The sequence below is a fragment of the Nymphalis io genome, chromosome 3, assembly GCF_905147045.1.
Source record: "Nymphalis io chromosome 3, ilAglIoxx1.1, whole genome shotgun sequence".
In the NCBI taxonomy this organism is placed as follows: Eukaryota; Metazoa; Arthropoda; class Insecta; order Lepidoptera; family Nymphalidae; genus Nymphalis; species Nymphalis io.
In genome coordinates this window covers 2,225,102-2,238,952 of record NC_065890.1, presented here as the reverse complement: position 1 = coordinate 2,238,952, position 13,851 = coordinate 2,225,102, and the positions used below count along the sequence as shown (strand labels likewise).

General features: G+C 32.5%; 1 protein-coding gene across 6 annotated transcripts in view; it reads right to left on the bottom strand.

The window, feature by feature from the left end:
- The window catches only part of LOC126781298 (GTPase-activating protein skywalker), a 74,449-nt gene that overhangs the window by 36,110 nt on the left and 24,488 nt on the right, over positions 1 to 13,851 (bottom strand). For all 6 annotated transcript variants that reach the window (XM_050506225.1, XM_050506223.1, XM_050506221.1 and 3 more), the window contains exon 4: positions 3,732 to 3,936. In XM_050506225.1, the coding sequence (XP_050362182.1) occupies positions 3,732 to 3,936 (205 nt within the window). The remainder of the gene's footprint in view (positions 1 to 3,731; positions 3,937 to 13,851) is intronic.

Here is a 13,851-nt window from a genome sequence, read left to right as displayed (position 1 = left end):
AATTCTTTTAAATATTTATGTATTGAACCTAAATTTCGTGTAAAAAATTGAAAGAAATAAAACTGTAGAAAGTTTAGCGTTAGCTGATTATTTTATTGTTACTCTAACACAGTTGTTTAATCATTAAATTTGTCTTTTAATTAAAATATTATATTTAATTTAAATAAATAAAAGAACGATAAGGGTTCTCTCCTGTTGAGAAGAGAGAAGGATTGCAGCTTATTTCACCACGATAAACGCAATTAAGCACATCAAAACTAAGCTTATGAAACCACAACCATAGATAAAGATTCGAGTTCTACTCACTTGGCCATCTCGGCTATTTTAGCACATTTTAGATATTTACGTGTCCACATGACAAATACTAGAAAATGAGTTAAAATAACAAATACAGTCTCGCCGACAGTTGAAAAGAAACGCAAGGACAAAAATGAAGCGGTAATACGTGACACGAGTGTAATAAGGCGTTTGCTTTGCGCAAAAAGTACAGGAAGAACTCCGGTTACGCCCGAGCGCGCACCGATCGAACTTGTAATGGAGAATTTTATTAAGCTTTTTGTTCGGCCCTTCGATCTTTATTCAATTATTGGAATTGTGTTTTAACTTTATATTATACAAATTTTGTAAAAATATATATAATTACATACGATAACATTTTTAAAAAAAATACCGATATAGACTCACTGTAAACACATTGATATGTATTGTAATTTAGCTTTAAAATATAATAGATATATACATAAGTTTAATTTATATAATACAAAGAAATTAAAAAAAAAAAAAGAATTGAAACGTTAAATTTCTCTTGTAAATGTATTATTCGCTCGTATTGGCGAAATGCCAAAACTGAACTGAAGCAGGAGGCCCTATTTATACTGGTCGTTTACTGGAAAGTGACATTCTCGCTAAATAACATTAACGAGCCGAGACACGAAGTACTGACAGCGATTCAGTTTCTTAGATCGATATGATAATGAAACTCAATAACACAATGTATGTCCATACACATAGAAAAAAGATTTGGCGAAGTTGGCCTACACTTACAAAGCTTTTGACCTAACAATCGTTTTAGATTTAATTGTTTGTTTTTTTTTTTTTTTTTGTATACTTTTTCCATTGTTACAAACATTTTACAATAGTAATGTTTTTGAAACTAAAGTGAACATCCAAAATGCTACAACTTAATTCTTCTATTTTTAACTATATATAATTAACGATAAGAAATTTGTTTTATCTGTAATATATTAAAAATGCAGTTTATAATAGCAATTTAAATTGGCTTATTATTAAAGTTTATGTTTAAGCGAGTGTACGAAGCTCTTAGTAGAGTGGAAACATTAAACGACATTGCATTTTTTTTATTTGAACTAACTAAAATAGAAAATACACGTAATGATCTATTCGCTCGTACGTACTGTATAATTTACTGTCCGTTTATGTGTCATGTGATTTTTTCTTTATATATTTAGTATACAGTAACAGCCTGTTAATGTCCACTGCTGGGCTAAGGCCTCTCTCCCTTTTGAGGAAAAGGTTTGGAGCTTATTCCACCACCCTGCTCCAATGCGAGTTGGTAGAATACACATGATAATAATCTTTTAAGATGATTCAAAAATATTTGTTGGTAGAATACACATGTGGCAGAATTTCAATTCAGATTTTACAAGATATTTAGTAAAATATCTTGTAAAATCTCTAAAAAACTGCTCTCTATTTTATATGGATCTGTGCTAAACCAATACCGACGGGTATATTTTTAAAAAATCTGTGTCAACCAAATAAACAAATAAGTAAAAGGCCGATACCGCATTAGAAGTTCCCCTGGCTTTGCAAATGTCCATGGTAATCATATAACATCACATGCCCGTCTGAACACATGAAATGTAAATAAAGAATCGATCTCACCGTACGCTTCAAGTCTTTTTTCTTAAATGTTTTTGAAGCATTGTGTAATATATATCCGAAACTACAATGGTAAATTGTATTTTATTAATTGTATTTATTTGTATGTAAATTGTAATTGCAGAAAACGTTTAAAACGTTATTAATATAGATAAAGATTACGATTGCGTTTAAAATAATTTGACCTAATATGTTAACGGAAAGTGAACGAACATCGGCAAATGAAGGTTGATGTGTGCCGCATTAATGTACAACTAAAGAATTACTGAACCGATTTCGAAAATAAAACAAACGCGATTTTATCCTAATCTTTATAAATATAACGCAGTTTATATCAAGTTGTGAATTTGTTGAAGAATGAAACAAACATGAAAGGCATACATTGAATCCCGATTTTTTTTGAAAAAATGCTTAATTAAAAATGGTTGAAATCATCCAAATCGATTTAGCCGTTTCCGAACGATCAGTAAATATATCGGTTGAAAATAAGTGTCGCTGTATCGTTTTAATTAAATCGGTTAAAGAAACTAGAGAGGAAATAGTCACTTCTATAAGCATCCGGTGCCGCGAGTTGAATTGACGCTGTTTATTACCGTTTCTCTGAGATGAAACGTTTAACTCTAAATAAGAGGTGTCGCAATATTAGAATCGTTGAATAAGTTACGAAATCGACACGCCGTTTTTATAAAATAACATTACTTTGATACATTCCACACGAAAATGGACGAGATAATTGAGGAATAGGAAATTGACAACACCGTAGACACTATAAATCTGTGGTATGCTGAAGACGACTGTTAATCGTATTCACGTCAACAAGTGATACAGCATTACAGACTCTGTAGCAGAGCATGAGAGCCTAATTCACGTTTTGATATGATAGATCAAAACATTATTCAATTGCAAGCGATATCATGTCTTATAACATTGAATCAGAATTTGAAATAGATAATACGCTCTATGACGCAGATTCAGCCGGGACAGACTCGAGCAATTTGCCTATTGCCGAGTTCAATTATCGCCCCCCGCACTCATTACTGAATTAAGGCGAGAGCAACTGTAAATTTTGCGTCGCCTCTGCAATTCGACTAAATTGGGAGGATGTTTTTATAACCAGCCGTTACCCGATTTAACTGAAATATATTAGACGACGAATAAAATTTCATTTATAATGGATCGATGGAAACGACAAATGAAATGTCACATAAAACCGAAGGTTTACGCAATAAGAAGACAATAAACAGCCTGTAAATCTCCATTAAAAGTATAAAAATTGTGTTCATCAATCGCTCATCAACCGTTTAACTTGCCGATTGTAGTAGGTACCAGACTTAATTTCTTCATTTAATATAATTCAAGCGTTAAAATTAACTAATCTTTCGCAATAAAATCTTTGAATAATTTTTTTCTTTTAAATTCAAATCAATGCGTAATAAAACCATTACATATTTTAATAAAGCATACAAGAGTTGATATTATCAACATATACCAGTTATAAAGATGAATCTAAGAACATTAAAAAATACATGATAACGTGATCGTTTTTAAGACGAAAATAAAACTCATTTCAGTCGATAAGTTGTTGCTAAAAATGTCTCGAGTGTTATCATTGCAAATATTGTTCAACGATAAGACTGACTGCTATGCTACGATCGCAGATTAAAAAGTGTGGCGCGTTAATATAAAGACATAAAAAATGTATATAACATGAAGAATTTCTTACTACTATTTGGATATAATTGTATCTACATATAATTTCCGGGGACTTTGAAGAGAAGATTAAATATCTACCTATCGTAAACTTTTAATTAAATTTAAATTAAACTTACCAGGCATGAAATGTAGTAAGGCGGCGGTGATGGGGTAGAGACTGGGGCTGTAAGTGATGTCGGGGCAGGCGTAGCCGAGTACAGAGACGACTCTGTCGGCGACCGCCCGGCCCTTGCGGGTCAGGTGGTAGCCCAGACAATGGGTCGCCTCCACGAACGGCGGGAGCATGATTGGCTTATCCGGCAGTTCCACTGTACCGAAAACCTGGAACAATATATTTTAACTATCACAAGAAGTTTTAGTGGGAATTTAGTACACGTTAGTGATTATACAAATAAAAAATTAAAACTATGTGCTGCACATAAAGCAAACTTATCGCTTTCTAATGATTACTTTCAAACACAACCATTGGAAAGCCGAGATGGCCCTGTGGTAAGAACGCGTGAATCTTAACCGATGATCGTGGGTTGAAACCCGGGCAAGCACCACTGAATTTTCATGTGTTTAATTTGTGATTATAATTCATCTCGTGCTTTACGGTGAAGGAAAACATCGTGAGGAAACCTGCATGTGTCTAATTTCACTGAAGTTCTGCCACATGTGAATTCTACCAACCCGCATTGGGGCAGCGTGGTGGAATAAGCTCCAAACCTTCTCCTCGAAAAGAGGAGAGGAGGCCTTTAGCCCAGCAGTGGGACATTCACAGGCTGTTACGGTTACGGTACGGTACAACCATTGGGTTTAATTTCAAAAATTGAGATCCGTTTGGGTTCTATATTTATTGATATACACACACATATATACACCGATAACTACATAAACATTACAAATATATTTTAAAAAAATCGAATATGTTAAGTCTTCAATTCAATTGAATCAAAACATTCGATTAGGTTATTTGAAAATTCCATAGCCACTCGAAAACAACAAAAACAACAACAACGTTTGTTTATCTTTATTAATCTGTTTCACAAATGACTATTGGAAATACAACATTATAGAATTACACAATTTCTCATTCGAATTGGTCACGTTAAGTTTCCTTTCATCCTGTATTGTGAAAGGCTCATTAAACTTTGAACGATGTGATGTGATTAAACGAATCGAGCGAAGTTTTTAACATATACGAACATGGAAGAATTTTTATTCCGCCTCTGTGCCAAATAACTTATTTAATTATACTTAATGATTGAACATATATTACAAGAATATTCGCGAGGAATGAAGGAAATGTTTTTAAAGTAAATCTATTTTTTAATTTTAAAGGAAATCTATAATTTACATATTTAAGCTTTCGTGACAATTTCTTACTATCATAGGTATATTATTTAATAAAAACGTTAATTTTCGTTACCATATCAGTATCAAAATCTTATTGACACTGAATATTTAAAATTTATTTAGTAAGTAAAACTTGATTAGAACTTATTATTTACTTTGAGGACAGCTTTACGTATAAATATTAGTTTTGAGGGTGTTTATGTAAATAATGCTGTCTTCTTCTTTCAAATGACAAATAAATTATACCAAAAAGAGACATCAGTGTTTCACTAAACAAACACTTAATACGTACGTTTATAAGTAAAGCCGTATATACAGATCAAAATTAAAATTGTTACAGTACAAATCATCATCGACGGCTGCGAATGTACACAAGCTAGTAATTCCCCGGTGAATCGTACTTCTGATCCTTTGAACGAAGGATGAATAATACATTGTCACTAACAGAGGCAAAAAAAAGGTGATGACGTAAAATAAAGAATATTGTTTCGTTGAAACAAAGAGGTTTCGAGCTCGTAGTGGATACGACAAATGGTAGAATTAAATCCAACACGTGTAAGTTTCCTTATGATGTTTTCACGAGATGAATTTGAAATTGGAACGCAATCTACATTTAAAGTTCACGTGTTCTAGCCAATCATCTGAAATATTGACAACATTGAATTAATGCGAACAATACTCTTGAGTTTAAATGTAACAAAGTAAATTATTCCAATAATCTCAAGTAGTCACAAATGCTTAAAGACGTTAAATGTCATCACGCATCGCACATATACACTGAAACGATTACAATAATATATATTCTACTTCACCACTCGCTATCATTATCTAAATTATATAGTGTTGCGATGCGACTTGAGTGTTTTTCTTCACCGCCGTGCACGAAATGAAATAAAACACAAATTAAGCACATGAAAAATCAACACTGCTTCTCAGAGTTTGAACCCGCAATCTTCGATTCAGAATCACACGTTCTAACCACTGAGCCATCTTGTCTCGCATATGTTCGATTAAAAAAATAAATAATAAAAATCGTGCCATGTATCAATTTCGTAAATAATTTAAGTAAATACATTTAAATCTTTTATCCAATTCGACGCTGACATATTTGCAAGTCAACTCGTGATTATCCACTTTACGGACAAGGCCGGCCGCGTTGGTACACTCGTATAAATTATACATTTTGTCTATAAACCGTACCTATACATGAATATGAAAAGGCGAAAAGAATTTATATAAAATAACTAGCCGTCTAACATAACTGATATTAAAATAATGTTACTATTAGTTAAATGCTAATATAGTTAAATAATTATAATAGAGGCAATTAAATTAAAATAATTAAACTTTATTCTATAAAATAACGTAATTAGACTTATCTTATTATCTTTATATTTTCGACAGGATCAATAATGGTTTCATTATTATAAGCTTACCATATGAAGCTCCGTCTAAGTAAGTACCACTCGCTACTTTTACTACACTTCAATCTCTTATTCTAGCGTTAACGTAGTATTATTGTGTTCCGATTTACAGTGTGAGAATCTGTATAACTACAAACACAAGGGACATAACATCTTAGTTCCCAAGGTTGGTAGCGCACTGTAAGGAATATTAAATAATTTTACAGCGTCAGTTTCTGTGGGCGGTGGTGACCTTTTTACTATCAGATGGATCATTTTCCAGTCCGCTTCCCTATTATAATTGAAAAATAAGTACACGTCGTGGAACGCAAGGCAATAAATTATCTATTATTAAATATTGGCTGTCTTTTGTAAATAATCGGAATAATTCATAAAGTTAATTTTAAACTTTAAATTTGATATTTTAAGAGGTTCGCATCTACTTAAATTATGTAATTATCCAAACTAGGTGTATCTTATCTTAACTTTAAATTGTATCCGAAAACCTCTATCCTAAATTTCATTTTCCTTCGTCAAGATTTGTTCAAACAGGCGCTTGAATCAATATTTTCGTGAGCGTTGATAATGAAAATCCGTTTCGACGCTAACGAGTGTAAAGGAATTTTTTAAACTAAAAACATGTAAATATTTTAGTCTTAGGAATATCATCTTCGCGAGTTTAAACGAGTTTGTCAGCCGAGATGGCCCAGTGGTAATAACGCATGAATTTTAACCGATGATCGTCGGTTCAAACCAGGGCAAGCACTACTGAATTTTCATGTGTATAATTTGTGATTATAATTTATCTCGTGCTTAACGGTAAAGGAAAACATTGTGAGGAAACTTTGATGTGTCTTATTTCACGGAAATTCTGCCACACGTGTATGCCAACCCGTGTGTGCCAATCCGCACTAGAGCAGCGTAGTGGAATAAGCTCCAAGCCTTCTCCTCAAAAAAGGGAGAGGAGGCCTTTAGCCCAGCAGTGGGACATTCACAGGCTATTACGGTACGGTGACGGAGTTTAAACGTGGAGGATTTTGCTTAGGAGTACTTAGACGCTAAAATGATAAACGTTAACGTCTAGACAATCAATTTGCAGACGGGATGTAAATCAATTAGTAGGACTGGATAACTTATAGACATACAATTTTCAATGCGTATACGGGCATACAAATTACAATTTCCTCTCGATAACAATACCAACAACAGAGAAACATAACATAAGGATCAGTGTTAAGATATAATAACACTCTTGGAAACTGAAAATTGGAAAATGAAATAAGACGACAAAGGACGAAAATATTGAAACAGCAGCTTTAAGAAATGAAGAATATTGAAACTAGAAATTGTATGCGACATACTTTAATAATTACACCGTATCATAAGTCTATTTACAATATTTCACGAGTGAGATACTAAGAAATTTTCGTAAAGAAAATCACTATAGTTAACAATTTTAAAACGAGAATCCAAAAAATTGTTAAATTATAATAATCTATTCCAGTGTCTATTGCATAATGGGTTCGTCGAACGTTAATCTCGGGACAGATAAAAAAACGTCGTTCCTTAAAACTGCCACGTGTTGCGTAAATTCGATGGAGCATCGACCGACCACTGTGTTTGTAAACGCGACGAATGATAAATAACATAAATACGACCAATAATAATCGTTTGCCACAGACGAGCTTGAACCCGGTTGGATGGTAGCAGCTAATTATATCTGTCGACAGAGGATTTGCAAATATAGATAGATTGAAGAAAATAGATATATCTATTGTGGCACTTGTTCATTTTAGTGACCGAAAAATAAATAATGTGATCCGTGCGGTCTAGGCGTTATAAGTAATGCGTTAAAAAAATTATTGATTTTTTTTCGTTGGTCGCGTCTTATATTTCGTTATCGCTACTCTTTAATGATGACACGTCATGTGATGATATTTTGGTTTGTCCTTGTGGCATTGGATGAAATTTCGTAAATAAATCTAACATTTTGTCATATACAATATAATGAGAAACGATGGGTACTTTGTTTTTCAAGTGATGATCTATTTCGGTATTGCACGGGTAAGGATATTTCACGAAAAACATTTATAAAATAGACAATATACGAAACTATAATTATTCCTAGTACTACATTATGCTCCCACCCTATATACGAGAATTTTAATTAAGTTCCAGAGTCTATGTATCCTTAATTTAAATATATATAAAATATTTGTTTACCTTACTGTCTATTTTACATAAATGAATAAAAAATACAAACATTATTTCATTTTGTGATCTCCACACCCCCCTGCGCACGCGCATATCGTCCTTCGTATTCAAGGCCGCCTACAAATGTTTCAAACTTAGGGCTGTCGCATAAGATATGCAGCAGCTTAATTTATGATATATTATATAATTTATAAATTAAGCAATTAAGGAATGTTTTTGTGTTTGTTTTGTTTTTAAACAAATAAAAAGCAATACCTATTTTTTGAAAAAAAAAATACAAATTTTCTATTCATCCATACAGTTAAGCGTACGTATACAAAGTGTAAATATTGTTACATTATCCGTTTGTAATATAAGTTTTTTTTATTAATGAAGTAGTTATAAATATATAAACTTCAATTCATCGATTATACGATATGATAGAACAAGACAAACGGTACTTTTAATTATTTATAAAAAATAAACATTACTAAAAATAAATTAGTTACGTTGAGCGAATACGTATATAATATTTTATGTATTCTATTGCTTACTAGCTGCTACTTACTAGCGGCTAGTAAGCAATAGTATACATAGTTGGAATATTTATAACATTGTTAACTTTGGAACGAAAAAAGCACTCGCTCATGATTCGACACGAATTTTTGTGACTCCGAGATGCTGTGGTCAAAGCCTGGGTCGAAACAATAAAAAGTTATTGAGAAATTTATTTCGAAAAATTCTTAGAATCAGCCGCTTCAGATTTGGAATTATAAGTTTGCAGTTGCATTTCCGTGCCTACCTCGCAGCCAAGGAAAGTACCTACGTCACAGCTTTGATCCTATATCTGAGCTCTCCTCTCTCTCCCACTGTATCGACCGTTCCATCAGATTATAAGAGTCAGGACGGCGTAGTTGGTTAGGCTCACTTGCGAACAGAGCGTCACGGTAGCATGCGAAAGCGATCCCGTTGCAGTCCTCGTCAAGACGAAAATGGTACCGCTGGTTTTTTAGTGGGTATTCTGATGTTTGTACGCGTTTTTCCAGCGTTTAAAAAATAGGCTCACCTGCGAACGGCCGCCGTAACCAACATCGGTAAGAACGGCATATTTTTTTATTGATATATCTGATAATACATTTAACTATTTCGGGAACCCTATACATAATAGATTTCAGAAAATCTTGTTACTTGTTTTCAACCCTACAAAATTTTATTTTTGCCATTATCGACGACGAATTCTTCGACGATTTAAACGTGAAACTAAAACCAGTTTCGGAAGATAATTGATCCTTTTAACCTTGGGTTAAAAATAAATCACATGAAACGAAAAATTTGCATTCAATAACTTCAATAAAGATTCACGAATAAATACAAATCGTATGACATTCGTTATTGTTTCTTAATTTCTAAATAACTATACTATATATATATATATATATATATATATATATATATATATATATATATATACATATAGTTTTAAATGTACCAAAATCAAAAACAGATTCTTGGCAGTTGTTCCGACATTGTTACGATAGGGGAACAGACGTAAACATAAACAGCATATAAGTTATATTATATACATAACAAAGTAAATATTATAATAGTGAGGTCAACGTTAATCGGACCTGTCAATGCGATCGTTCTAGAAGGGATGATGAATTACCTATATTTACCTAGTTTTATGTGAGTCGACCGAATATAAAACAACTATAAATTATTATTATTTCACATAATAACATTGTTTATCAATAATTGCTTGTTTTTATTTGTTTTAATTTCGTATTTGCGCAGTACTATTTTCCATTCGTATCTAAATCTAGTCATAATGTCACTGACGAGTCTATTTACAAATGACCTCATCACTAACCTATTCGATCTCTTTCTTCTTGGTCTTTCTCTAATACTTAACACGTCTCCGTCTAAGGCATTCATTCATCATTTCATGGCATTCGATAATCATGCTACGAATTACATAACATAACATCGTGACTATATTATATTAGAACGTAAGAATAGAAAAAGAAAAGTTAAAATATGTAAATAAACAACTAAAGTTCATTACGGAGTGAATACAAAAAAAAATCCAAATTAATCACATAGAAAACTATTATCCGTTATGATGTATTTTAAATATGCAACAATCGCAGTCGAGATAAAACAACATAAACGTTAAAAGCTAAAAGAATAATTCAGTCGAATTGATCTTACACTAATAGATATATCAGCTTTCAGTAATTTTACAGTTGCAAATACATTCAGCCTTGATGGTGGATAAGAACGGACGATATTGAGTGGCTCTCAACGAACGTATGCTGATAATGGCTTTGATCTGGATGAACATACATTACACGTTGTTATTCCATTCTATCAAAACAATACATAACACATAAATACACTTCATATAAAATATTTTAAAAAGATCAGGGATCAAAAAACATCTTTTATATAATTGTAGAAAATTATGTAACATACAAAAGGCACTGGCTGATTACAAAGACGCCAATCTTTTTTTATAAATAATCAATGACTAGTTTTCGCCCGCGGGTGTGCTCGAATGTTAGAGGGGGAGAGATGTAAAAAAGTAGCCTCTGTCCTCTTCCTTGGGATACAAGCTTGCTTCATACCGAATATCATCAATTTCGGTAGTTTAATCGTGAAAGAAACAGACAAACAGAGGGTTAGTTTCGAATTCATAATAAAGCATTTTTGACAGAGATATTTTTGAGAGATATTATTTTGAATACCAAATAATTTTATACGTACTACAATTATTTAAGATGAAAAAATTATCTAGGAGAAGTAAAAAAGATTTAATAAAATATGTTACGTCCAATGGAATTGTGTTTAACGTAGGGACAATTTATAAAGTCGTGGACAATGAGCACGTGGGCGAAGCATTAAGGCTGTTAATTAGTGCGGACACAACCTCGACGCGACCTCTTGGCACGGGCAATCAGCGGATAATTGAATAAAGTGGACCGAATATAACGCATTGCAAATACGATGTGCTCCTTATTTAAAAGATCGAACATTGGGTAATTAATTAATTAATAAAGAGACAATTTCATTTAAAAGAAAGAGTTTTTTGATAAGCGAATGCCGTAACCAATTGATATTTTATAATACATCTAAAGAGGTCAATGATATACCGGAGCGATGTAAGATAAATAAAATCTAAAAATACGATGTTTTTTGCTATGTACCATCGGGTAAATAAATACATTGCCAACGTTATTCTCTCGCGGATAAAATCGATGATACTATTTTCGGCAGAGCGAATCCACAAGGCGGATTCCATCTGAAATAACTTTAGCGTTTTACCATCGCAATGTGTACAGTGAATCGCGGCCGCAGCACGATTGTGAAAAACACTCATGTTATTATCAGCTGTATAAATTTATTACAACATACGATTATTGAATAAGTCGAAACGACGAGCGCAGAAATAATTGTAAACCGATTAGCTAATGTAATGTTTGACCGAAAAAAATTCAAAACGTACAAAGCCAATACGCAATATAAACATAAAATTAAACTTTAAAACGTAGGTTTTCTTCGCGTAAACACGTGAGTGACAGTTGAATGAGCAGTCGAACAAGTTACAGTAGCAAAAACAAGGTCTTAGTTTGATTTACATATACATAAAGAGTGCGATAGTCATAGTTGGCTTGCGCGTGCGTTTTGACACGATGTTATAAAAAACATGGATTCATTATTTACATGATATTAAAGTATTGAGATAAGATACACGAAATACAAATAAATGTATAGTGTAAAGACAAAACAATAGACTTAAGATTGAAAAAAAATTACCAACAATAATTATAAAGAGGTTACTCATACTTAAAATTAATCTAGTAATTTACATTTCGTATATATGTAACTAATATTGGGATATGCTCATGGTATTATCGTTATTTCTTTATATATAAATAAATAATGATTAACATTTACATATGAAATGCAGAATGTTTCATGGTCAGAAATAATCATACATTTCGTCGTATCCGTGGAACAATAACAGATCTATGAGTCTGTAACTTTACATTCACAGTACTTTACATGTTTTAATATTGACTTGGGGTCATATGTAGCTACCGAGTACCGACTGATTACTTTTAAATATCATAACTAATTATACATAAATAAAAGATATTTTATTTGACGGATTGGTAAATTATTGATTTAATTCATTGTTTCATCTACCTAAAGGTCTGGAAGAGATTGCTGTATCAGCAATAAGGCCGCCTCCTCTTGTAACTCTTGTCTGTATTATGTGACAAAGTTCTCTAGTGTACAATAAAAAGCGTATGTATTGTATTATATATCATCAACACTAGTTCGCCATTATGCTATTCATTTGGAATCAGAGGTATTTTGTCCATACACATCCATCTTTTGATTATACTGTTAACCTCTTCTCGTACAGGGTAAATAATTTATTTGGTCTTCCTCTTGCTTGACAGCCATTTACTTCATACATAAGTTTTTAACGATTTGCTTACGATGAATAATATAACAGTTCGATTCCGATAGCGATTGACTGAAGAGGCAGCAGTAGATATTATGAGAAAGGACTATTTCCGTATCAATCTAACATGAGCTGTAAACAGTTCTGACCTGATAACCTCAGTTAGTCGCGCTTGTTTACCGCACTAGTTTGATTGATAAAGTGATTAACCAAGATGTTATGCGACACAGAGGTTATCTTACATTACTAAGTGCATATTTGTATAATACAAATAAAGTTTGTGCATATTCTGGTTGCTTTAAAATACATCAATTACATTTTTTGTACGTCCAACGTCTATTATTTTGTTAACATTTTATAAAAAAAGGTATATAGTGTAATTTTTACAGTATTCGAGAGAATTCACGTAATTAAAATACTATAGTGCTCTTTTCCAATGCTTATGATTCTGTCCAAGGGTTTTGAGGAATTAAATGACCTGAAGTTACTCATAAAGGGTTCGATTTGATAGCTTGATTAGGTTAACTTTATATTTCATTTAATCTTTTAACAGTACAGTACAGTAACAGCCTGTTAATATCCCACTGCTGGGTCAAGGCCTCCTCTCCCTTTTGAGGAGAAGGTTTGGAGCTGATTCCACCACGCTGCTCCAATGCGGGTTGGCAGAATACACATGATAATAATCTTTTAAGATGATTCAAAAATATTTGTAAGAGTCTATAGAAAACTACAACAAATTAACAAGGGGGATAAATATATCAAATTGTTTAAGATTTTATTAAAACCTACGCTTGCAAAAAAATATCAAAAGAGACCATTTCAATTGAT